Source organism: Syngnathoides biaculeatus, chromosome 3 (assembly GCF_019802595.1).
Source record: "Syngnathoides biaculeatus isolate LvHL_M chromosome 3, ASM1980259v1, whole genome shotgun sequence".
NCBI classification, from domain to species: Eukaryota; Metazoa; Chordata; class Actinopteri; order Syngnathiformes; family Syngnathidae; genus Syngnathoides; species Syngnathoides biaculeatus.
In genome coordinates this window covers 8,125,459-8,152,217 of record NC_084642.1, presented here as the reverse complement: position 1 = coordinate 8,152,217, position 26,759 = coordinate 8,125,459, and the positions used below count along the sequence as shown (strand labels likewise).

Here is a 26,759-nt window from a genome sequence, read left to right as displayed (position 1 = left end):
CTTGCAATATCTCTATTATCATTTAGGGTATGACAGTGGGAAATTTTGGTGCAGATTTTAGCAAAAATCATACAAGTTGATACACATGATTTGCCTCCGTGGGCCACATAAAATCATGTGGAGGGCCGGATCTGGCCCCCGGGCCTTGAGTTTGACACCGATGGTTTAGGTGTGTGTGTGTCCCCACATTGTCTGGCGATGTCAATGCCATCGAAGCCACCGCCTCTTAACACCACACACACTCAGTCACAGATATCGTCTGCAATGTGAGGGTGGCGCCCTCAAGTGGACGACAACAGCAATACGTGCACCTCACATGGACGTTTTGTTGCTAAGCGACGCAAAAACAATTTTCCATTCAATGAAACTATTTGATGGCGAGTCACTGATGGTGTAGTGGCACACACGCCTGCCTTTGGTGCGGGGAGCGTGGGGTCGATTCCCGCTCAGTGACGGTGTCGATATCTGACCGGCGACCAGTTCAGCGCGTAGTCTGCCTTTTTCCCCCGAAGCTAGCCGGGATGGGCTCCAGCTTTCCCGCAACCCTTGTGAGGATAAGCGGCTTGGATAATGACATGACTACTAGGTAGCACCAGGTCGAGTCAAATTTGAAACAGGAGTAATCAGACGTGAGGTCGCTCCAAGTCAAAAATTTTAAGAAGGATTTGAGAATTACTCCAAAAAGGAATTTGGAATGTTAAAATAAATTTCACACAATAAGTTAAATAATTTTGGAACTGCCATTAGATGACAATTATTTTGGAATAATTTCCCCGAAAATTATGAGAATAATCATACATGTTGACTTGTGATAAACTTGTTAAACTTTTCAAGTACATTAAATTATTGATTACAGTTGTGCTGTATGTCACAATACAAGCCCAACATATTTGCATTTAATAATTTATTGATCAATCGCTGCCTGAGCAACATTTCAGTTGCAGTATTGAACTTTTAAACTCAGCACATTTTCATTTTTAAATCTTTTCGCGATGTAGGTCAAATTTTAAACCATCACCTGGATTACATTTTTAGGGAATCAATATTTAAGTAGTTTATCTTCCATATTTAAAGCACAATATTAATGTTAAAACTGTCCTGTAAAAGTGTAATTTTTAGGGAGAAAATTTTTGTTTTTGATGAAGTTTTAGGTTTACTACCTATACTACTGTATTATAACAATTATTTTGGTCGTACTAGTATTGTTAAAGTTTTGTTCATTTTTTTTCTGTGGTACTTTGAGATACACGACGACAATATTTGTAGTTGCAGTTTGGGAAAAAATGCAGTATTTCTTTCCCCCACAAACAAATACTAGTACAACAAATACAACATTAGAGAAACTGGGGATTTTGGCATATGGTTATTAAATATATTGTAATTTTTTCCTTAAAAAAACTACAGTATTTTCAAAACATGACAACTGTTTTCTTGCAATTGGTATCGGACTTTATTCTGGTAAAATGTACTTTTTCACAAGTGCCCCCCCCCCCCAAACCCCCCAGTGTGGTCCTCAGAGTGATTCAAGTTGTCGTCGTCGCGTCGCGTGTAAAACGGGAAAACTTGAGGTCGTTTTACACCAACAACAAGAGAGGCAAAAATAAAACAAAAACATCATGTATAAAAAAATAATATATATTCACACTATATTGGAGAAATATGTGCCAGGGTGACGTTGACGGAATGGTTACTAGTTCGTCAATCTTGATTGAGCGTTTATTCCACATCCAGCTCCAGGTCCATGTACTAATACATTCTTTATTCTCACTACTACGACAACTTTGGCGTACTAGTTGACTGATTACATCTTTCTAGTGAGGCAAAACGGTGGACTAGTTGACATCTGCACACTACTAGTGATTTACTCGTGGAGTGTAATGTCAGTAGTAGTAGTACTTGTAGCATACAGTTGTCAACACGAGTTCACAGATATGCCTGACTAGAAACATAAAGTTGCCTTAGTAGTGAGGACAAAGAGCATACTACTCGTACTAGTATGCTCTTTTCTTTTCCCCTTATTTGTACTACTACATCCGAGGTGCAATAGTTGAACAACTTTCTTACTAGGGCCTACCACTCTGCAATCAAACCTTACTACTACCGTGCTGCGCTAGTAACACAGGAACCTATGATTAGCCATGTCACACACTAGTAGTCTCCTGTTCTCGACTCAAAACAACCATAATCCCCGTGCGTAGCTTTCGCTCACTAGTAACGCGTACCGTAATTTCCGGCCAACAAGCCCCGACTTTGTTCACACGCTTTCAACCCTGCGGTTTATGTGGTGATGCAGCTAATATGTGCAGTTTTTGTAACGCCCACAAGGGGGCACTCGAGAGGAAAATGTAAGAGTGAGACCATGGAATATATGTGCTGAGGAAGTGACTTTTACTTGCGCTGTACTAGCCTGTGGCTGCAGTGTTACTGGCGTGTCTCAGTGATCTTTATTGGTAAGTTTTATTTTAACCGGCCCTGTTAGCGCGCCGCTAACGCTAGCAGCTCTAACGCTAGCGCCACGCTAGCGTTAGAGCTGTGCTAGCATGTTGCTGCTGTGTTATTGGCGTGTCTCAGTGATATTTACTGGTAAGTTTTATTTTAACTGGCTCTGTTAGCGTTAGCGCCGCGCTAACTTTACTGCTAGCCTTAGTACGGTGCTAACTTTAATGCTAGCGTTAGCGCCGCGCTAAAGCAAACAGGGCCAGTTAAAATAAAACTTACCGGTAAATATCACTGAACATTAAACTCTTTCTGTGTACAGTCTTTCATTGTAAATGTCTCGTGTTTCAATGTGGGCACTTGCGACTTTTACCCAGCTCCGTCGTATGTATGTACCAAATGGTATTTCCTTTAAAAATGTACTCGGTGAGGCTTGTAACCAGATGCGCTCTGTAGGCCGGGAATTACGGTAGTTGTCATACCAGTACACCAAATTTAAGAGTAGCCTTTTAATGTGGCCAGCCTCAGTCACACCTACTAGCGCGACTAGTGAAATGCTAGATTTGAACTAGTAGACTTTGTCACTAGTAGTATTAGAGGTGTGCTGATGTACACTAGTGCGCAATTTTGCCTCATGAGTAACACGTAGTTGATAGTGAGGACAAGGAGGATACTAGTATATGGATCTTAAGATGGATGTCAAGGAGGCGGAACGAACGCTCAAAAGGTGCTACGAGGGGGGCCAGGAACTGGAGTCGACGTCCTCGAGCGGGTTTCAAGACTTGATGGGAGATGCTTACAACAGGCTGTACGTTTAGTCAGCATCAACAATAAAAAATACAAAACCCGACCAGCCACAACAGCACATGAGGCAAGCAAAACTTAAAATAGAAACGTGGTGGGAACCGAAATGCCAAAGAAAGGTACAACGGGGAGGACTAGAAACCTGGTTGGGTCAGTCACAGCAAATCAGTCAGTAGTTACAAGTGGATCTCAATCATTTCCAATTCGGTACAAAAATGTGTTTTATTTCAAGCAGTTTCTGTTCACAATACCGGATGTTTCCCAGAACCTCAGAATAGCGAGGCGGAACTACTAACCGCGAGTCGAGAACAGGCATCGGTAAAATCGCTTCACTTTTTGAATTGGAATTTCGCACTCCGCGAGATGCACCTGTAAGTACGCGTTGATCGGAGGTCACGTCCGCCGAGAACCAGCGGCGGACGCGCAAAGAGGAAGTAGAGAAGGTTGTGTGTCGCGTACGCTCGCCCCGCCCGCGACATCGCGCAAACTTGGAAACTTTCCGTGGGAATCCACCAGCAATCTACGCCATTGAAAACAATTAATTAAGTTAAATGTAGTAGCTGAAATCCTCCACTAAACTGTAATTGCGCGTACATGACAGACGGTGGCAGCAAAGCACTTTTCTCAGAGACACAGGCAAAAACGAAGCTCCTCAGTTCAACATAGTTCCTTGGCATCAAGACGCCAGCAGATGGTGCCAATGCAAAATGGGCACAAAATCGAATGGTATCATTTTTTTCGGGCATTGAGTGATCGCTTGGCTAATTTTTTACTTTGACTAGAGAGCGAAAAATACATTTTCGGGCGCCGCCAAACCCCAGCTGAAGTTTACTCAACACGAAGTGAAGAGAATTACACTGTTTTTTTACAGTGTGTACAGACCCCACCCCACCCCCCTCCCACCCACTAGCTTTAATGCTAGCATACAAAACGGCATTGAGATGCTAACACTGTGGAAAACCTTTAAGCAACGTGCTATCTGAACACAAATTATGTATACAGATAGTACAACGACACATTGATATATTTATCCTCTACAAAGGATAACTCATATTGTGGTGTATTCATATTATGCTGCCCCCTGGTGGTGAAAGTGAGTAACCCAGAAGGAGTGGCACAATGCCCAGTGAACTCGAGAAAAACCGTGTGCTAATTCCCATGGAAAGTTTCCCAATTCGAATCATTTCCCAAATTTCCCCATTTTAAAAATTCCCACAGAAATGTACCAGAAATTTTCCACTCCATCGCCACCCCAGCGGCGTGCGACTCGTGCGAAGAATTTCGGTTGGCCGACGACGCGTCTTGGTCCCGATAAACGGCGGCAGTAGAAAAAGGGCGGCCAGTCAGTCAAAGAGGGCTGAGGTAGAAGGTCTCGAGGGAGCGGGACCGGACTGGAACCGGAAAACCGGACCGGTGAGGAGGGCGGAAGGGGGTTTTGGCCACCCTCCCACCAATTCCCCCCCGCTGAGGATCCGTGTGCAAAACTAAATTGGTCTCCTCTTAAAGAAGTTCAATCTCTTTACAACATGCTTTAAGGTAGTCGTCCATCACGCGTGGAACATTCGCAACGCTTGCAATAAATTAGAGCAGGGGTGTCCAAAGTGCGACCCGGGGCCATTTCGAAACCCTTTTACACTACTTCCCCTCCATATTGATAGGCGAACGTTCCTAATTCTTCATTTTTTAAATCAGTGCTTTGAATGTCTTTGCGTACACTAGTTTTTAAGATAATTGCTGAAAGTGTGGAACAACAGAACTATGTAGCACTGAATTGTGGCGATAAAGAGATTAACCTGTTTTTCACCACATTTTTTTTTTGGGGGGGGGGGGGGTGTGGCGAAATCCACGTCGGCCCAGCGACGCACCCTGACCCCGGCGTGAGTCACCAATCCAAGAATAGCGGTTATCTGCTGGCATTCCCTTAGCTAGCTAGCTATGCCCACACCCCAAAATCGCATCTTCCCTTCCAATAGTTCGTTGGCACGACCTCATTAGAGCGCCTCGTTGTCAGCCATGAGTAATCCATACCTCACTGAAAAAAAAGTTGGAATAGCAAGGCAGGGGTAATTTGTGGAATGGACCTTTCCGACCTGTCAATCAGTCGTACAATAACAGCCAATCAGATAGCCGCATTGTCTTGGCACGCCCCCTCTCGCCATATTGTCCCACAGGCAATGCCAGTTGTTAGTAGCGTGCGCTTGGAAAAGTTCATGTTAACGAAGAAAATGGTCTTCGGATGCACTTGGGGAACGTGCCCGCTTGATTCATTTCCCAAAGCCTAAAACACATTTGACGAATTGTCTACGATGGATTAAGGCTAACATTTCCCTGTAACTCTGACATTGCGTCCAAAATCTTAATTCTGTGTCCATATCCTTGCGTGAAATAATTGAGTTTGGCAAAAAACATGCCGCAATATTATCTGGAATACGCGTGAGAGAATCCACTTCAATCCTGTTCTGTTCAGTCGCCATTTTGGAACCTTGTGGGACATGGCTAAAGGGGCGGAGCTTAAGATCGCCATCGGAAAGGTCCATTGGGCATCGATCTGGCGTGGCCGCTTTAGAGCGGCGAGTGTGCGGAGGTCACGGCGACAGGGCGCCCATAAAGAGATTCAGCAATTTCATACGGATCAACTACGTTATTAATATTACGAAACGCTTTTAAAGCCACGTTTTAGGAAGACTTTTTATATCCTGTAGTGCGTCATTTTTATCTCATCATTCAAATTTGGCAGGGTTGTTCACAACACGTCTCAGTAGTGTGGCAAATTTAGAAAAAATATGTTTGCACCTTAGAGGGACTTTAAAGGTGCAATCAAAATGGCCCTCGCGTCCTTTGGAAGAAAAAGTTTGGACACCCCTGAATTGGAGTTTGTCATGACCGCGGTTCTCTTAGGGCAGCTTCATGAAGAGTCCGTTGCCCATGGGCGGAACGGGCACGGGGCACGGGAACTGAAAGAGGCTCATGTCGGCCGTGAGCGCGGCCATGGCGGCGGGGTCGTGCTCGATCTGCGTCCTCAGCGCGGGGTCGATCTTCTCCAGCCGCCGCTTGACCCGCTTGGCCTCGCGCTCGCGCACGAGCCGCGCCTGCCGCCTCTCGGGCGTCTCGTTGGCCCTCTTGAGGCGCATGGCGTCGCGATCCCGCTGCAGGCGCCGCGCCCGTTGCTCCTCCGACTCCTGCATCCGCTGCATGCGCTTGGCCTCGCGGTCGCGCAGGCGCCGTAGCTCGCGCTCCTCGTCCGTCTCGCACGCGCGCTTGTTCTTCTTGGCCGTCCGCTCGCGTTCCAGCCGATGCAGGCGGGACTCCAAGGGCTCGTTCTTGCGGCGGAGGGCCCACTTGCGCACGGGGGACTGGACCTCCACCAGCTGCTGGTAGGCCACGCAGCTGTTGCACACCAGAAGCACGCCGGCCGGGTAGACGGGCATCGGACTCAGGATGTCTGGGATGGGAGGAAGACCTGAGGAGGAGGAGTTGAGGGCGTCCGGGATGGACGCCAGTGACGGCCCTTCGGAAAGCAGACTGTCGGGCAGGGAGGGGAATGAAGGTCCTTGGACCGAGGGGCCTTGACACGGGCCGGACATGTGGCACGTTCGATGGGTTTGGCATAAGCCGGCGCCGGGGTCGTGGACTTGGCACGACTGAGGTCCCTGACAGGAACCGGGGGCGGGTCCTGGCCCGTGACATGGATGAGGCCCCGTTCCGGGACTGGCCATGGGAGTGCTGGTGAGCGAGTGCGTTAAAGGACAAGTGTCGCTTCCGCTGGAGACGTCAAGCCTGATCGTGTCCAGGACGTCCTTCAGCTTCTCTCTTGGAGGGAAAAAAAAGATGAAAAGGGGACATATTTTTCCACACTATTTCAAACACTGCCATCTTTTCGTCAAAATACCTTCCAAGCATCAGTAATTAATAGACCACTGGGGCTGTCCAAGTGAAAAGAGTTTGTTCATTAATTTATCACGTATAACAATTTATCGCTTTTTTTGAATGCCCACCCAATCGGAAAACTACATACTGCGTATGTGGCGGATGGAAACATATTCATACGCGTAGGTAATACATGTATGAATTTGTTTCCATCCGCCACATACGCAGTATGTCGGTTCCCGTATTAGCTACGCTAATACGCGCGTCAAAACAAATCTTGTACCGCGAGCGAAACATCCACCGGCTACGTAATTTCAGCGTTTTTTTTAATGCCCACTCAATCGGAAACCTACATACCGCGTATGTGGCGGATGGAAACATATTCATACATGTATTAGCTACGTGTATGAATATGTTTCCATCCGCCACATACGCAATATGTAGGTTCCTGTATTAGCTAAGCTAATAAGAAGCACGTCAAAACAAATCTTGTCGTACCTCGAGCGAAACATCCACCGGCTACGTAATTTCACCGTTTTTTTTTTAATACCCACTCAATCGGAAACCTACATACGGCGTATGTAGCGGATGGAAACATATTCATACACGTACCTAATACGTGTATGGATATGTTTCCATCCGCCACATACGCAGTATGTCGGTTCCCGTATTAGCTACGCTAATACGCGGGTCAAAACAAATCTTGTACCGCGGGCGAAACATCCACCGGCTACGTAATTTCACCGTTTTTTTAATGCCCACTCAATCGGAAACCTACATACCGCGTATGTGGCGGATGGAAACATATTCATACACGTATTAGCTACGTGTATGAATATGTTTCCATCCGCCACATACGCAGTAAGTAGGTTCCCGTATTAGCTAAGCTAATACGCGTTAGCTAAGCTAGCTAAGCCAATACACGCATCAAAACAAATCTTGTCATACCTTGGGCGAAACCTCCACCGGCTACGTAATTTTACCATTTTCCGACTGTTACCAAAAACCTCCGAGAGCAAGCACCTGTTGAAGTTGGCGGTGTCGGTGAAGTGCGCGCCGCACACGGCGCAGTTGGAGAGGCGGTCCTCCGAGTGGATGAGGAGGTGGCGTCCGAGCGAGCCGGGCGAGCTCAGCGCCCGCCCGCACACGGGACACACGTAGCTCTTGCTGCCGCTCATCAGGCTCGTGTGCTGGTCAACGCAAAGAAAATCAAAAATATGGCTACACAAAAATCATTTAACAAGTATCGTGGTCCACACATTGTACGGTGCCTTATAAAAGTAGTCGTGGCACTTGAAGATTTCCATATTGAGTGACTTTACTATCACAAACATTAATGTTTGTTTTTTTTTTTTTTAGATATTATGTAATAGACCAGAGGTGTTCAACGCGTCGATTGCGATCGACATCGACAGTTTTGGTCGATCGTGTGACGGTGTGCCATTAAAAAAAAAAGACATTAGCCTATCATCCACCTCGTCGCTTGATTCAGGTGTGGCCGATACGTCGATCGCACGCACATAAAAACGCGTTCTAGCAAGCCGGCCTCCTATTTACGGAAATCGCGGTAAACGTAAAGCCAGAGTTTCATTAGAGCTCGTGCACCTCCGTCAACAAATCACGTCACTGGCCGCAAGTGCCGGTCAAGCAAAGCGTTCTTCAATGCTGAGTCGATCGGAGACGGCACGGAAATACGTCCGATACCGTTAAACATTTAGAAGGTGAAAATAAACGAAGATATGTAGAAAAATGGGAGACACTTGGCATATTTAATGCCGAAGTCGACGTTTTCGCCGATAAGAAATTGGACTATGACCACGCTTCCGCTCGTCTTGGACAACTGGATCTACACACGGACCTGGTGAGTAAGTCGTCGAGATTTACACGGAAGAGTTTGAAAGCATAGAAAAGTCTGGGAGTATACAAATACTTCGTTGCTGGATCCGTTCTCAACGGGGACACGGCTTGCGAACGCGGAAGTGTGTTCGGCTTCACGTTAACCTTTGCCAAAATCCAGCGATCTTTTCAGATAGTATTCAATACAAATACCGATATTTAAATAAATGACGCCTGCTTTTACACAAACTTGTATTCACTTTGATTGGGGGGAAAAAAAAAAAGAGGACAAGCGAGTCTGCTCCTCTCTAGTATTTCGCAAGAAATGCTTATAATGCCAAGTTGACTCATTTGAGAACAATGCGTTAAAAAATAAACAAAACTGAGTCATCTCCAGCGTACACGGAAGTGTGTTGCGGCCACACTTCAACCTATGTAAACCTCTGTGTGACCGACGGTTTATTTTCTTTTTTTTAAATATGCATTGGATTCATTTGAGAACAATGCATATTTAAAAAAAAAAAAAAAAAAAAGGAGGGAGAGGTTTACCAAAGTTTAACATGTGGTCGCAACACGCTTCCGCGTACGTTGGAGACGACTCCCTGTTGTTTTTTTTCTTTTTTTTAAACGCATTGTTCTCAAATGAGCCAACTTGGCTTCATAAATACTTCTCGGGAATTTGAGATTGAGAAGAATAATTCCTACCTGAAGTGAAGCGATCGCTACACAGTCGCGTGTATTTGGTCGGGCACCATCCATCACGTTTAATTGCCGAAATCCATCAATATTTTCTCATCTTCTGAGCTGGTATTCCATAGAATGACCTCTTTGAATATCTTTTCTCGGCTGTTGTAACAAACCAACAGCACAACAAGTTTCGAGCATTGTGTGTATTCTGCTCCGGTTCAACGCCCCCTCCCACACCGTCGAGCAGCTTTTTTTGACCGGCAATATGGCGCCGTGAAAATGGTGGCGTCACGTGCACGAGCTCTATAGCATGGTTTGGATCAAAATAATATGCATCCGTGGCAAGACTCGGAAACTGCTGCCGTCCAAACGATTTGGCTGAGCTGGAGCTAGCTGAAAAAAACCGGCAAAAACATTTTGATGTGTAACACTTGTGAGAGAGATTCCTCGGAAGACTCTCAGCTACGATTGCGGCCAAAAGTGGCTCCCCAAAGTCTGGACTAAAGAAGCCGGACATTTTCCAGATCTTCACTCGCTTCAAACGTCGAAAACGACGACATTCGCGTTGGACTTTACAACGATGCGCTACTTTTGTGTGCGTCCGTCGCACGTTTCGCGTCACCTGGTACACGTGGGAGATGAGCTTCTCGGGGCTGCTGAAGTCCAGCGTGCACAGAGGACATGCAAAGTTGTTGCTGTGCTCGGAGCCTTCCTCGTTCTCCTGCGGAAAAAAACAATCGCTCTTCAGATACACATTCGACATTTTATCTCGACATTCCTGACATCGCGTGCCCTCATATTGACGTTATTCTGAAGACATATTCAGATTGAGTCCCCTTTAAAATGGTGTCAAGATTCTCTCCAGGCTGCCCGGTTTGCCCACTTCCTGAAAGCGTTTGCGCCAGGGCGGTTTGATCACGTGTTGAATGTGCGAGCGAGTCGCCGAGACTCAGCCGCGGTCGACACGCTTGCCGTGTGGCGTCTTACGCGTGACTCACGCCCGTGCTCGAACGGAGAACGTTTGCTAGCAGACGGTACGCAGCAGTAAGACCTGCTTCTGCTTTTCACTTCGTTTTCATGCTCTCCCCATGTGGTTTTATATTAAAATACGCATCCATCCATTTTCCATGCCGCTTATCCTCACGAGGGTTGCATTAGCGGTGGAGCCGATCCCGGCTGTCGACGGGCAGGAGGCGGGGTGCGCCCTGAACTACAATTTAGACTCTCCAATCAATGCAGGTCTTTGGGAGGTGGGAGGAAACCGCAGTGCCCGGAGAAAACCCACAAAAGGCACTTGGACAACATGCAAACTCCACACGAGGCAGGGCCGGGATTGAACCCAGGTTCTCTGAACTGTGAGGCCAACGCGCTACACCAGCCCCACCATCCTCTGTTAAAATATAAATACGATAATTAAAAAGGCGGCACGGCTCAGGATGGAGTCCGCCTTTCGCCCGAGGCCTAGCTGGGATAGGCGCCGGCTTTCCCGCGGCCCTTGTGAGGATAAGCGGCGTGGATAATGACATGGCATTTACAAAATGCCGCCAAATGCATCCGCACCTCACGAGAGGGGCAGTGCTGTTTTATCAATAAGGGACGTGAGGTTGAAAATGAAATCAGTAAATTAAATTCATTAAAAAAAATAAATTAATTTTTGATTAATTAATTAGGTTGATGGATGTTGTGAGGGAGGACATGAGGACGGTGGGTGTTAGAGAGGAGGATGCTCAGATGGAAAAAGATGACACGCTGTGGCGACCCCTTACGGGACAAGTCGAAAGAAAACGACTCATTTATGTATTACTAACTAATAAAAATAATAATAAATAAACAAAGAAATCATTCATTAATTTTGTTGCATTAATTACTAAACCAAATCAATTCTCAGTCTCTACATGTTCCCGTGTCCTGGTCGTTTCTTTGTTGAAAGTTGCGATAAAGGAACGGCTGCGTCGTTTCCCTCCATCCGTCTCACCTCTTTGACTCCCGCTCCTTGCAGGCGGCACGGCGCCCTCTTGGCAGTCATGTGGTCGTCGGCCGAGGCGTTGGACGAGGAGTCGGGGTCGCTTTCGCTGTCTTCTATGGGGGCAAACACAGACCTATCAATACAGACGGGGGGGGGGGGGGGGCAACAGAACACAGGGCAGGGCTTACTCTCACTCACGCCCCCCTCAGCGCGAGGAACACCCCCCCCTCCCCCCGCGTCCCCCCGCCGTCCTGTACCTGTGGCGCTCTCCTGTCCGAGGACTTCCTGGGAGTTGTTGCCGCAGCACTCGCTGTCTTCGGTGAACTCGTCCCTGCCGTCCATGTTGATGGTGTGCTGAAATCCCGTGACGCCGGAAGTGTGGAATGGCCCTGGGGGAAACGCAGTAAGTGTTTGCGTTTAAAATACAAACAATAATAACAACTAATCGTAAAAATGGAAATCTACAGTGTACTGTGTATGTAAAACATACAATATAATTCAAATTAATGAAAGAGTTTGTGCATAATGATTTCATGCGTTCATTGCGTGGCTCCTTCTAGTGTCCACACAGGGGCCACTAGGGGGCACTATAAGACAACAGTCACGACAAGTCACGGTCATTTTTCACAAAGGATAAAAAAAAATGTCTGTGGGAATCATGTTGTCTGTCTATGTGTGTTGCTGCGCCGTTTGTGTTGAAATATGCATTGGTTAAAATCTTATAATACAGTGACAATGCTAGTTTCATTAGCCCTTCTATGGCATCCAGTCAGCCTCAACTGGGAGTAGCGATGAAAACATTGACGCTAGCACCCAAGTACTCTTAACCCCAATTTTTTTTCAAATAACATTAACAGTACTGTAAGTCGTAACTGTGTAATAAGCCACTTCAGGGGAAATTGTGTCTATGGAATGATATAAAGAGGTGCCTATACATTTATGCATTTTTCTTTTCAGTCAGGAAAACATAACTATGTGACTCGTGACCAAATGTAAGCCCTGCGCTTGTGTACACTGATAAATAATAAAACGGCTTATTAGGGGTGCATTTTAGCTGCTTTGCAACTCATTAAATTCTGTGACATTCATGCTGATGGAGCAAAAATAAATGAGAAAAATACATCGCGTCAGCCTAAAGGGCTTTAGGGACAATGCTGTAATTACTGACAGCAAGAAAAGCTCATGAAATAATTCAAATGCAATACGATACTAGATAATATAACAAATATGGAACCCAGTTTCACAGCTGTAACATATTCACACACTAGCCACTTCATTAGGTACACCTGTCCCATATTCGGGCACTTATGGAAAAGTCTTCAATTCATATAATGCCATGTAAGAACGGGCAGAACATGCAAATTCCACTCACGATGGCCCGCGTCGAGAGTTGAACCCGCAACTGCATGTTGACAGGCATGCATGCTAATCACTAGTACATGTGCAACCTTGTTATTGAACTTTTAGAGTTAAATTCACATGTACTATGAGGTATTTTATATTTGTACGTACATTTTTTGCTTGCTTGATTTAACAACATACAGATTTGTCATTTTAAAAATGTCCCAGTGGGTTTATATCGCTGAAGGACGGCCACCGCAGGCCTTGTGGATCGCCACCAGTCTTGTCGACAAGAAGTGGAGCGGTTTGGCCGTTATCCGCATATCATCTAAATATGGCTCGAAACAATAGAGTAATATTGCCCTAGTAACTTCACTGGTTGTGAGATGTTCTTTTCTTCTTCTTCTGCTCATATTTCTTTTTTCGTATAGACATTGAAGTGAATAATGTTATATGTATTTTTCATTACAATATCTATTTTAGAATGTTTATAGGGATGACACTTTCTGATGGTGATGGCCCGTAATATTTAAGGAGACAAAAATGTATTCCATGACAAAACAACGGCGCAAGGGTCTTATCTCCGGAGCAACATCAAATCCACCTTGATTGCCTTATTTACCATTAGAAGTCATGAATTTTTCAACACTTGTAGGCCGTGCAGGCCTCACCTCTGAGAACACTTTGCCGTTTGATCCGATTTTTAATGCTTCGGGTTAATCCACAGGAGAAGCGAAACATTGCAGACCAGGCCTCAGCGGTCCTGAGGCCTGGGACATAATGAATGCGACGGCAGCCGAGCCGGATGACATACGTGAACACTTCATTTGCATCCCAACCCCCCACCGCTCTTTCACATGCACGTAGAGCCAGATACATGGGATTCCCACAGGGGGGGGGGGGAGTAGGTTGTGCTCTCTCTTTTTTTTTTTCTCCCCCTGAAGCTCGCCAGCCTTCTTCTCTTCTCTCACACGACCGCCCACACAGCGAACAGCCCGGCCGCCCTCGTGCGCGTCACCCGCCGCGTCCGTATCTACACGGCCAGCTCTGAGGGAGAGGACCGAGCTTCGCCCATATGTGACGCCTTTTAACTCCTTCTTCACTTCTGTTAGCGCACTTGGACCTAAAAAAAAAAAAACTGCACTGGAGTTCCATTCCGAGGAGACGCTGCCGTGGCATTCACACCTCAAAAACGAGTGCCGGCTTGGAAGCCAGTTTTCCTCTCTCTCACGTTATGAGTGAGTGAACAGGTGCAATTACAATCAAAACGTCGAGGTTGTACACGCTCGAGGAATTTTGTCATTCCACTACTTGGCGACTGACCAAATAAAGCTGACGTGTGAACCCGGTTTGGCCGCTTTTCCCATAGAACCCCGTTTTTGTTTGCACTGCTGGAGTGTGTCTAAGTGCTGAACTATGAACAAGCTCGACAGGCGAGCTTCACACAGGCCCCCGTGATTGATGTGTGGGACGTGCCCCCCCCCCCCCCCCTCCTGCTGGTAGTCTGTACATCTGTCTCGCCGCTCTCCCTTCCTCCATCCATCTTTGCCACTGTGATGCTATCTGCGAGTGTCTGTATGCAGGAGGTGACGCAGTGTCTGACTGAATCTCCAGACAAAGAGACAAACTCATCGGCCAACAGACCAAAAAAAACAAAAAAAGAAAGGGCAGAGACAATGAAGAGATGTGGGACGGGGAGGGTGGGGTGAGCCACAAAAGAACACCAAAACGCTACTTGAGAGACAATCAATGAAGAGGTTGGAGGAAGTAGCTTCAGCAGGGATACGCAGACTTCCCTTTCCCCAGCCACTTCTTTCAGCTCTTCCCGAGGCGTCCGGGAGGCATCCGAATCAGATGCCCCAGCCACCTCATCTGGCTCGACACTGAGCCCCTCCCGGACGACCGAGATTCTCACCCTATCTCTAAGGGAGAGCCCGGACACCCCGCCGGAGGAAACTCATTTCGGCCGCTTGTATCCGGGATCTTGTTCTTTCGGTCACGACCCACAGCTCATCCCGATAGGTGAGGGTAGGAACGTAGATCGACTGGTAAATTGACAGCTTCGCCTTCCGACTTAGCTCCCACAGGCGGCGCCAGGATTGAACCCGGTTCCTCAGAACTGTGAGCCCAACGCTTTACCGGCTGACCCACCGTGCCACCTGAACACATCTATTTTTTTGTATAAATAAATATGCAATTATACATGTATTTAACTTCTGTGCAAAGACACCAGTCAGAAAGACCTTTTTTTTTTTTTTTTTCAATCAATTATCCCAACAGTACAAGTTACGCTTGTTAGCGTAGCATAAACAGGAAGTCAGCTATCCTGTTTTCCACATTGGGCACGTGACGTTCCACATGTAGCGTTGTAGTGTTAAACATGCAGTGTTTACAGCGGACTTTGACTCAGCCGTTTATCAACACCGCTGGACTATAGCTCTCTGCGGAACAGCCGACAAGCCTCTGCAGGTACGAGTGTTTTGAAATTCAAGCCGGGTAATGGAACAAATTCAACTTGCATCTCAAGGCACCAGTATTTCATAAAAGCACAAGCCTGCCAACGATATCCCGTCTTAGAACACGCTATGACATGGAACATAAGCTAAGACTGGCCGGATTTTTGTGTGCAAGACACATTCACTTTTAAAAGATAGATAGATAGATAGATAGATAGATAGATAGATAGATAGATAGATAGATAGATAGATAGATAGATAGATAGATAGATAGATAGATAGATAGATAGATAGATAGATAGATAGATAGATAGATAGGATTAAAAAAAAAAAAATCAACCTTTAAATGCAGACCTCGCTCTCGGGGCAATGTGCAAATTGTGTCTTTCGCACCATAATCCTGCTAAGAGACAGACACAAATCCTCCTTGTTGAAGATAAAACCGACTTCAAACATTTATAAATGCAGTTATTGCTTCTGGAACAGTTAATTGAATCTTGATCATTTGAACTATAAAATTTAGGATAATTATGGGAACTGTTTGGGGAAAGGCCCTTTTTTTCCCCCCTCTATGAATGACAAAACAAGTCCATACAGGCATGCTTGCATGAGTCTGGTGTGAAGGCATGTGCGAGCCCTGACCGCAAGTCCATGCACAGAAAAAAGCACAATCATGGTATAAAATCAAGCCTTCCAAAAATATGGCCTTGCCTATACGATGGCTACAAATTGCACAATGGTCTGGAATTCCAAATCGGTTCTTTTGTGCGCCCATCAACCTCCCCGTCTGCTCCGTCAGTCTGACAGGTCTGCTCCTCCGCAGAAATTGATACCAGACAAGATCTGTCAAACAATGGGACGACGTCAGCATGTGCTGGGAAGCACAAATAATCACCTAGCGTACTACAAAAGACGCGGTGACTTTACACGGAATTAGGCCCGCCTCGGGGGATTTCGGTGACCACCGCGGATTGCCGCAGGGTAAGGAATGAGCTCATTAGCTTGTAAAGCTCACTGCAGTCACAAACGCTGGATGTATTTCCACACCTGGGTGGAGAAACTATGTTTAGAAAGGGGGTGGGGGGGGGGGTTGCCTCAATGCATATCTTCAGCAGTTTACCAGACAATCCGGACATTTCCACCAAGATGTGCAGTTCAGAATGGTTCTCAAGTGGCAAAACTGAAGATTCACAAGTCTGTACAGTTCCCATGGAATAAAATTCTACATCAAGGCCCCACAAGTCAAACAATTTCAAGTATTGATTTGTTAATTTTTATATAGTTTTGGTTTCCACTTCATAAAATCCACAAAAATCAGGAATTCATAAAAGTACAATAGAGCTCGTGCACGTGACGTCACCATTTTCACGGCGCCATATTGCCGGTCAAACAGAGCTGCTCGACGTGGAACTAGAAAAGAATATAATACCCGAGATCTGTTGTGCTGTTGGTTGTCACAACAGATGAGACAGATATTCAAAGATGTCCTTCCTTTGGAATACCAGCTGAAAAGAGCAGAAAATATCGATGGATTTCGGCAATTAAACATTACGGATGGCGCCCAACCAAAATACACAACACGCCTGTGTAGCGATCACTTCACTTCAGGTAGGAATTCTTCTTCTTAATCTCAAATGACCGAAAAGTATTTATAATGCCAAGTTGGCTCATATGAAAACAATGCGTGTTTAAAAAAAAAATTCTCGGTCGCAGAGGTTTACGGAGCAATCGCTTCCACATACGTTCCATGGAGACGACTCCATCCTCATTTTTTTTTTCCAATTATAGTTAATGAATGCGAGTTTGTGTGGAACCAGGGGGCATTTATTTAAATATTGGTATTTCTATTCAATACGAGCTGAAAAGGTCGATGGATTCTAGCAAAGGTTAACGTGTCGCCGAACACGCTTCCGCGTTCACGAGCCGTTAAAACCATCACGATGTGGGATTTATCCCTGATGAGAACAGATCCAGCAACAAAGTATTCGTATGCGTCCAGACTTTTTTACGCTTTAAAACTTTTCCGTGTAAATCTCGCCGACTTACCAGATACGTGTGTATATCCAGTTAACCAAAACAAGCGGAAGCGAATTAACAGTCCAATTTTTTATCAGCAAAAACATCAAGTTCGGCACTAAATACGGGTCCTCTATGGCGAGTTTATCGAATTTTTCCACGTACCGTCGTTTATTTTCGCCTTCTAAATGTCTGACGGTATCGGACACGACTTTGTGCGTCGTGCTACAAGACATATTTCCGTGTTGTCTCCAACGGACGTAGCATTGAGCAATGCTTAGCGTGACCGGTAATATGGTGAGGTAAACAAAAGTCACGTGATTTTATGACGTAGGTGCACGAGCTCTGTACTGTGTTCCCTTGCTACAACACGGTTTACTTGACGCAGATTTTTTTTTGTTGTTGTAGTTTTTTACAGCGTATGAATGCGCATTGTGTTTTTTATCCTGATTCACTTCGAGAAACCCCACATTGTGATCTGCGTCCCGATTTGCTCGGGTACCGCAGGCTATTGTCACTCAATCTCTTAAATGTCAAGTGTCCCGCAACGTACAGAATACTTGCTATCTTGTCTAATTTCCACAACTGTTTGATGCTATCAGTCTGGCTCTTTAGTGCTGAAGAGGGAGAAGAAGAAAAGCGTTAAGTAAGATGAGGAGGACGCACTAACATTTGATCGCTTGACAACAATGGCCAATGAACTTGAACGAACGGCACAAGAACGGCACCAGGATTAAGCGGCACGGCTAAAGGAACTATAAAATATGACTGAGTCGCTATTAATAACTTCTTTGATTGATCATTAAAATGGTATTTATTCCTAACCACTGCCATATTTTTCTTTTTTATATTACGATAATTGCCGGCCTACAGAGCGCACCTGGTTATAAGCCTCGGTACACAGAATGTTTAACGCTAGCGCCGCGCTGACGCTAGCATCACCGCATAAATCGCAGGGTTGAAAGCGTGTGGAAAAAAGTCACGACTTGTAGGCCGGAAATTACGCTAAAATGCTTCTACCTGGTCCAGGATAAAGCAGCAGAAAATGGATGGAGGGATGTCGATTTATTTATTTCTCAAATAAATGTTTTGTGCTGAAACAGATTTTGATATTTGGTTTAATTTTACAATACAGCTGTGTACTTTTTTTTTTTTTTTAAATAATTAAGCACATGTGCATGTGAGGTGAAGGTATTATTTTTGTCCTCTTGGAATCACCATACTCACATTCCACTGTAGGATCTTTGACTTTGAGTGTGTGTATGCCTTTAAAAGGTCGGGCCTGGCCTGGTGAGTAACGTGGGTATCGATGAATTGGAGTGCGGAATCTGTTTTGGCCACCGAGAGCGGTGTATTAATGTGTTCATTACGTGTTTATCTGATCAAATAAATAAATAAAGTGAGTACCGTAATTTTCGGCCTTTAAGTCGCGACTTTTTTTCCACGCGCTTTCAGCCCTGTGATTTATGCGGTGATGCGGCTAATTTGTGTTTTTGTTTTTTTTTTTTTTTTTAAAACGCCCGCAAGGGGGCACTCGAGTGGAAAAGGTAAGAGTGAGAATATATGTGCCGAGGAAATGACTTTTACCGGTCCGGTCCTATTAGCGCTGCGCTAGCATATTACTGCTGTGTCTTGGTGATTTTTACCAGTATGTTTTTTTTAACTGGCCCTGTTAGCGCGGTGCTAGCGTTACTGCCGTGTACCGTCTTTCTTTGTAAATATCTCGTTTCAATGTGAGCACTTAAAGCTTTTACATGGCTGCGGCCTATGTATGTACCAAATGGTATTTCCTTTACAAATATACTGCGTGAGGCTTATAATCAGGTGCGCTCTCTAGGCCGGGAATTACGGTAAATATGCATCAACGCCTGTGTCGATCTTTGACCACTTGTGAGTGCATTACAATACCTTCTAATCGGCAATGGTAGCCTAAAGTAAATGAGCTAACATCAATAAGTTAATTTATGTTTACCATCTTGGATATGCAGTTGTGTTATACACTGAATTTGATCATATATGCCACTTGGCTTGAAGTTTGGGAAACACTGTGTTGCTCCGGGCATTATTCTGCTAAACGGCATTGAAACAGTTCAGAACATAGAGGAATACAATGAAAAAAACATAACTAAATAAAATTCCCAAATAATTTTAGTATAGTTCAATGTCCAAGCCTTACAACCACCACAAATAAGCTTTTGTGTTTACAAGCAATGTCAGCTGTCAGACCCTGTCGCGTCCTTGTTGAATTGAATTCCTTGTGTTGAGAGGTCGTAGTGCGCCTTGTAGGAATGATGTCACACATGATATTTTGGCTACACACACTTTAGTCCAAAAACATCGTGATTTACTGTGTCAAACCGTATCGTGGTGAAAAAAAAACAAAACTCAGGTGGATCACCAGGTGGAAATATGGCTACAGGATAAAATTCGGTAATCACACATCACTGTTTAGGGGTTAATCAATGCACAAAGGCCAGATGGACATTTCAAAGGAAGCACTAATGGCTGATTTGATTAGCTGTCCTGTCCTGAATCCTGGACAGCAACAGAGATGTGATTACCGTAATTCCCGGCCTACAGAGCGCACCTGGTTACAAGCCTCACCGAGTACATTTGTAAAGGAAATACCATTTGGTACATACATATGCCACAGCTGTGTAAAAGCCACAAGTGGCCACATTGAAACGCGGGATATTTACAAAGATAGAGTTTAACGCTAGCTTTAGCCGCACCACGCTAACGCTAACATGGTTGGTTAAAATAAAACTTACTGGTAAATATCACTGAGGCACGCCAGTAACCCAGTAGCAACACACTAGCACAGCGCTAACGCTAGCGCGGCGCTAACAGGGACAGTTAAAGTTACTTCCTCGACACATATATTCCACCGGTCTCACTCTTACCTTTTCTGCTCGAGTGCCCCCTTACGGCCGTTAGAAAACATGCACAAATTAGCCGCATCACCGCATAAACCGCAGGGTCGAAAGCGTGTGAAAAAATTTGCGGGTTGTAGGCCGTAAATTACGCTAATATCATGCAAAACTCGGCCCCTCTGATCGCTGCAGAAGACTACGATAATGTGCCACCTCCCGTGATGCCGTGCTGATCTGAAGAAAAACACCGTAGAATTATACACAGTCGAAAAATGTTCTGATAGATCAGGTGAGCTAGAGCGTAACTTTGGGAGAGAACTTCACTCGTCTGATTTTTGGGTAGAGTTGAGTGCGAAAGCTAAAGTTATGAGCGCTAGACAGTGGCGGCCAACAGCACAACAGGCAGCAGATCGTGAACAAATGTTATTCAAGTGCTTATTTCAAGTTGTTTTTCCCCATTATCAGCTGAAATTTGCTCTAAAACGAGTATTAAAACAAACTACAAGCTGTGTATGTAACCAAACCACATCACTTACAAAAATCTACTTGCTCAATGCTAACACAGTTTAATAGTTAGCATCAACATTACGGTACCAAAAACCGTTTAAGCAACAGATATACGACCACAACACATCTACGATAAAACAATACTCCCTGGCATATAGTCTTTATCCTCTGTGAAAAACGATTACTGCAGTGTATTCACGTCAGAAGGAGGAGCACAATGTCAAAGGCCAAACATAATTTTTACATTCTATTTAAATGTATTAATACTGCCGTTCAGCACGGTGACTCAGCTGGTAAAGCGTTGGCCTCACAGTTCTGAGGACCCAGGTTCAATCCTGGCCCCGCCTGTGTAGAGTTTGCATGTTCTCCTCGTGTCTGCGTGGGTTTTTCTCCGGGGACTCCGGTTTCCTCCCACATCCCAAAAACATCCAACATTAATTTGACACTCTAAATTGCCCCTAGGTGTGATTGTGACAAGACTGTTTGTCTTGATGTGCCCTGCGATTGGCTGGCGACCAGTTCAGGGTGTGGCCCGTCTCCTGCCCGTTGACAGCTGGGATAGGCTCCAGCACTCCCCGCGACCCTCGTAAAGATAAGCGGCAAAGAAAATAAATGGATGGATGGAAAAAATTCAAGTTCTGTTCAGTATTACTTTGCATTACTGTATGCTTCAGAGTTTAAGGGTTGTTTAGGTCAATCGGAATGTGTGGAAGATCAAAAGGTTCATAATACTTTTTAATATGTATAAATAATCAAAATATTTAGTGGTCACTACTTCACGGATTTCACCTATTCCAGGGGTGGTCTGCAACATAAACCCGGGGACAAATGAAAAATGACTGGATGATGAAATAATGATGCTGTCATTTACTCCTTATCCTCATCAGAATCACGACTGAGCCGGTACTGATCCCAGTTGACTGCAGCCGAGAAGTGCCCGACACCTTTGATTGCTCCCCAGCCAATCACAGGGAAGATGTACAGTAGATGATCATAAACAAACAACCATAATATATCTCGATATACAGGAGTGCAGCAATACCAGTGTCGGTATTTGTACCCCAGCCTCCTGCCCGTTGATAGCTAAGATAGGCTCCAGCACTCCCTGCGACCCTCGTGAGGATAAGCGGCAAAGAAAATGGATACTAATACTGTTTTTTGAAAGGACAATACTGTAGTGCTTTATTTTTCCTCATTAAAAACAATATTTTTTTTTTTGCGCAGCTGGAACGATTTAAGAGCATTTCCAGTCATTTCAATGGGGAAAGATGATTTGAGATGTGTTATGAGCATTATCCATCCGTTTTCTGCACCACTTAGCCAGAAGGGATGGTGGTTGGGGGGGTGGAACCCTACACCTATCTCAGATTGAAAGCTGGGTTGCACCGTGGATTGATCACTAGTCAATCACAGGGAAATTTATAAGCAAGCTATAAACCAAATGGAAAATTAAAAAGAGGGACATTTGAATACATGCAGTGACATACAGTGTCTACGTGTATTCCTACGGATGACTAGCAAGCTTCTGCATCAATTTGCTATTTTAATTGTACAGCATTCGTTGTTTTTGTGGAAAACAATGAAGCCCAGGTATCGCAATACTGTTGACAGACAAACCCAACCGGACCAAAACCTGGAAATCACACACAACAAACGAGGTGCAGTTGCACGCGATTGCCGAAATACCTACAGTCAACTTTGAAGGGGTTGGTCTGTTTTCGCCTGGACATATTATGGTCCACTCCCACGGGAGAAAAAAAAAAAAAAGAGACGTGGAATCCCCTCCGACCCCCACCGGGAGGACGTTTACGTTCACATCAATCCAGGTGGATAATGATTGTTTCCAAAGCAAAAAAAAAAAAAAAAAACGGATTCACCTAAAGCGTCACATTCTTGCGGTGACCGGAAAGAAAAACGGTTTATCCTTTGGACGGGTTCCGTTTTTAAACACCGACAAAGGTTCGACCGGGGTGGACCCGGAGCAGCCCACGACGAAGAGCCGCTGGCGGGCGCGCGCACGGCGCTGACGGGCGCGTGCTCACTGCGGCTTCGAGCGAGCTCAGCTGATCTTGTCGCGCCGCGGTGCATTTTGGGATACGGGCAGGCAACGCGGAAGTGCTGCCGCTAGCTTGAACTAGCGCTAGCAACTGAGACGACTGCAAAACAAGATTTGTTGCCTTTTAAATCAACGCAAAAAAAAAAAAAAAGGAATTTGTGAAATATGTAATGAAAGTGAATTTAATAATGACAGGATGTACTTCTATTCAAAACGAAATTGTCCATTTAATCAATTTGATAAATAAGAAATGTTTAATTAAACTTTGACCAGATCTGCAATATTTTTACATTTATTCAATGCCCACAGTTACAGTTATGTTAATAATACAAGTCAGTTGATATTCCAGTGTTATAATCATGACTATGCAAAGGTTTTACAACTCAAGTGTTTATTTACACCGCAATATTGACGGGTTCCACTTTTAGTAGGTTTGTCATTTTACTGTAATTTACGTTGGTATATTTCTATAGTGCAAGTAAAATTCTATTTTGTAGAATAACTTGCATTAGCCCAATAGAGGCGATTGCTTGAGGCATCAAGAGTCCCAGGGCCCACGAAAACTCATAAAAATAGATTAATCAAGAATTTTTCCAATTAAAGGTGTTATTATTGTTGTAGCCTGAAAGCACACGCTTAAAAATGAACGAAACACCAAAAGTGCTTCATCGATCATGGTTGCTTCAGGAAAACAAACTTGTCATGTTATAATGTCAAATTAACCGTATGAAACAAAGAGAGAGTACAACTACCAAACGTTTCAACCCTTTTCACGGCGACAACAAATGTGCAAAACTAATTACAGCAACAGCCAGAAAGGTATCGGTAGCGCTGGTGTTGGTGTCAACTGAGTGACATTTGTCATCACAAAGTAGCGAGAATTAATTGTTACAATATCTTCAATAACTGTAAAACCAGTGATTTTATTCACTTCTGAGACAATAATCCCCTAACATGGATTCAAAAGGCATTCTCTGGATCGGGACATATAACGTTCTCAAATGTGCACTTAATTTAATTTTAAAAATTAATATTTATAATCTTGGATGGGTGAATGGGTTTGCTCGGACAAACATTGTACTAGTACATAAAGTTTAAAATTCCCAATCAAGGACACCGATTAAATACTAAAAATGTTGCCACATACACATAAATTACGTCAGCTACTCCCCCGACATAGTGCTGCATTTTTTAAAGTCCTTTTCATGCTTTTTTTTTTATTTTTATTTTTTAATTCCCGATCCCCGACGCCACGTTGGGGGGGGAAGCAGTTACAGTGCGTGTCGCTAGGTGGCGCTTTACGGCGCTACACACCCAGTCTCAGAACGTTACAGTAAGTCGTCATCACTGAATGCCACGAGTAAAAGGACCGCATCACCGCATGGACTGGAAAATAAAGTGATATTCTTCCGCTGAGGATGAAGCCGAGGAGGAGGGACTTAAACGGAAAGTAATCCGCATCAACAAAATGATAGCACGGAAATGTAACACATTCGCCTACGAATAAGAACCGACACGCGCATCCACAGTACAACAAAAAAAACTTACAATTGGTTTTTTTTTTTTTTTGTTTCGGTTCGCTTGCAATAGCAACGAAAGAGCATTCTCGAGCTGGCTAACAACAAGCTAGCGCTGTATAATAACGATGCTCAAGACAAGGCGCTAGACATTCTCCCCAATGCGGACATAACAGGACTGATGTAATCAATACAATACCCATGTCATCCAGCGACCATCGGCGTACGAGGCGTGAATCTTGAGACGAGATAATGCCACGATTTGAAAGAAGTGTTCCGATGTAAGCTAACGCCGCTAAACTTCAGCCCCAAAAACCTTCCTGCCCCCCAAACCTTTCGGGAGATGTCAGTGTAACCCTCCGCCTGCGGTAGATGTGCTGAGGCTAGCGTAGCCACCATTTTGCATGTCGAGTGTGTTCCTCCCTCCATTGCTAATAGAGACGATTCCACTCACTTTCTGGCATCACCACGGCTGGTAAGTGCTTCGCGAGCGAACGCCGATTAACGGACTGCTGGGAACGATGTAAATTGTTCGAAAATATTGGGTGGTTTTGTTGGCATTTACGTTGACAAGTCACCGTGGCGCTGCATAGGAAGTGCTCCTCTGTGGACCGGGGTTGTGGCTGTCACAAGCTAAGTTAGCCATTACCTTTAGCATAGCTTCGTGGATTCTAGCCAGGCTAACTACCTGTGCTGTGAGGTACACACAACCTCTCATACAACCTGACTGCGACCCTGTAATTGGCGTGACAGCACCGTATACCCAATTCGCCTTCACCTGGCGAGCGCGATCAACACCCCGTTCGAGTGTATTTACAAGCGGTAGCAATTGAACGAAAACGGGGATTGACAATCCAAAAGAAGGCCTAAAAACCGCATCATATCCTGTGGACAGGTTCAGGTGTACATTTCCCCCAAACCGCGATCGCCTCTTCCTTTCATTCCGCAATGTTTTTGGGGAGCCAACTTTCGCCCAGCCGAATAATGTCATTCAAGGTGAAGGCACCTTATTCCACCAGTGGCAACTTTAAAGTCTACTCCTGTTAGCTTGTTGCTATTCCAAATTTGTAGGTGTCATTTAAGTCACCGAAGGCAACGTTGCAATTTGGACAGCTGCTGACAAATGTAAACCTTAGAGTGGTCCTCCAACTTTTTACACCAGTACAAAAAAACATTAAGCACTCCAAGAACCATAATCACCAACAGTCATATGCAGTAGCTTAGTAAGTCCAAGTGTTCATCAAAAGCCAGGTTTTATTCTTTAAGGTGCATGTAATGTTGTAAGCCACTGTAGTATTATGCACTAGGACTGTAACGTAAGACCAAAGTCATGATTAGATTCAAATCTCAATTCCCAACTCATAATTAAATCCTCTTCTTTTCCTTTCGGTTTGTCCCGTTAGGGGTCGCTACAGCGTGTCATCTTTGATGAACGCATATTTGTTTGGCACAGTTTTACGATGGATGCCCTTCCTGATGCAACCCCTCTGCATTTAGCTGGGGAGAGAAGCTTACAGCACCCGATATTCCCAAGCGGTCTCCCATCCAAGTACTAACCAGGTTCAAAGCTGCTTAGACCGAGATCTGACGAGATAGGGTGTTCTCAGGGTCGCAATTTTTTTTTTTAGACTATGCCTGTTTTCCCGTTATGCCCAACTTAAATTAATGCCTGCAAGGTGTCGAAGGTCTATCGGTATGTTTGGGTTGGAATCACGTGATAAAAATGCGCCCTCGATCGAATCGCCGCCATTTCTACAGACAAGCTCGGTGTTGCAGGCGACATCACCGTGGCAACGGCCACAGACCCATGTGTAAGCGGCGAGCGGCGAATGTTTTCTGCCAACTTTAATTCACTCGACGATGTCGCCAAAGCTAGATATGTACAGAAAATCTAACTCTGTGAAGATATCGATCCGTATACTCTCCACAACAACGTACTCTTAAAGGATCTGAAAGACTTTTCTGAATCTGAACCCTTTAAACATATGACACGAGAAATGCACATTTCCCGCTGACAATATGATCAGAACAAACCATTTGCCTTGTGTACTCGAGCTTCGTTCAGATCTGCACATCATTGCAAGTCACTTTTGTTGCCGTTTTTTCGATAACTCCATTGTATCATGCAATCTAATCTTTGGAGCACAGAAAAATCGCTTCCGAATGTCTCTGTTTCCGTGATTTCCATATCCGTAGACACAACAAAAATCTGGCATGATGATTTACTCGAATCGGAACAACGATAAAGATGGACAGCTGACTACTTGTCTGCAACAATGGCGGTCAAGTACCCGGATGAACAAGCGTGACTTAGGGATTTATTCATTTTTATTAAAACACTCTCTGTTAAATGTCTGGGTTTTGTTGACGCCCCGATTTCCTGCCCTATTCTGCCAG

General features: G+C 44.9%; 2 protein-coding genes across 7 annotated transcripts in view; one reads left to right on the top strand and one right to left on the bottom strand.

Annotated features, from left to right (window-relative positions):
- Positions 1-1,450: 1,450 nt before the first annotated feature.
- Positions 1,451-24,701, bottom strand: znf821 (zinc finger protein 821). 4 transcript variants are annotated; one of them, XM_061814061.1, is made up of 6 exons: positions 24,562-24,701; positions 11,854-11,985; positions 11,606-11,709; positions 10,253-10,351; positions 8,131-8,297; positions 1,451-7,050 (listed from the first exon to the last, which is right to left on the bottom strand). In XM_061814061.1, exons 1-6 carry the CDS (start codon positions 24,563-24,565, stop codon positions 6,135-6,137), a joined length of 1,422 nt encoding a protein of 473 aa, XP_061670045.1. In that variant the 5' UTR covers positions 24,566-24,701; the 3' UTR covers positions 1,451-6,134. The 4 variants fall into 4 exon arrangements, with proteins under 4 accessions (XP_061670045.1, XP_061670044.1, XP_061670043.1 ...); XM_061814060.1 differs by lacking the exon at positions 24,562-24,701 and adding an exon at positions 22,480-22,956 and having other exon boundaries at positions 11,606-11,706; XM_061814059.1 differs by lacking the exon at positions 24,562-24,701 and adding an exon at positions 22,480-22,950.
- ap1g1 (adaptor related protein complex 1 subunit gamma 1) overlaps positions 24,144-26,759 on the top strand; it is a 32,429-nt gene continuing 29,813 nt past the window's right edge. The window contains exon 1 of one of the 3 annotated variants that reach the window (XM_061814049.1): positions 24,144-24,643. The gene's annotated coding sequence lies outside the window, so the exon portion shown is untranslated. Of the gene's footprint in view, positions 24,838-26,759 lie in introns of all 3 variants that reach the window. The other 2 variants (XM_061814050.1, XM_061814048.1) reach the window with 2 other exon arrangements.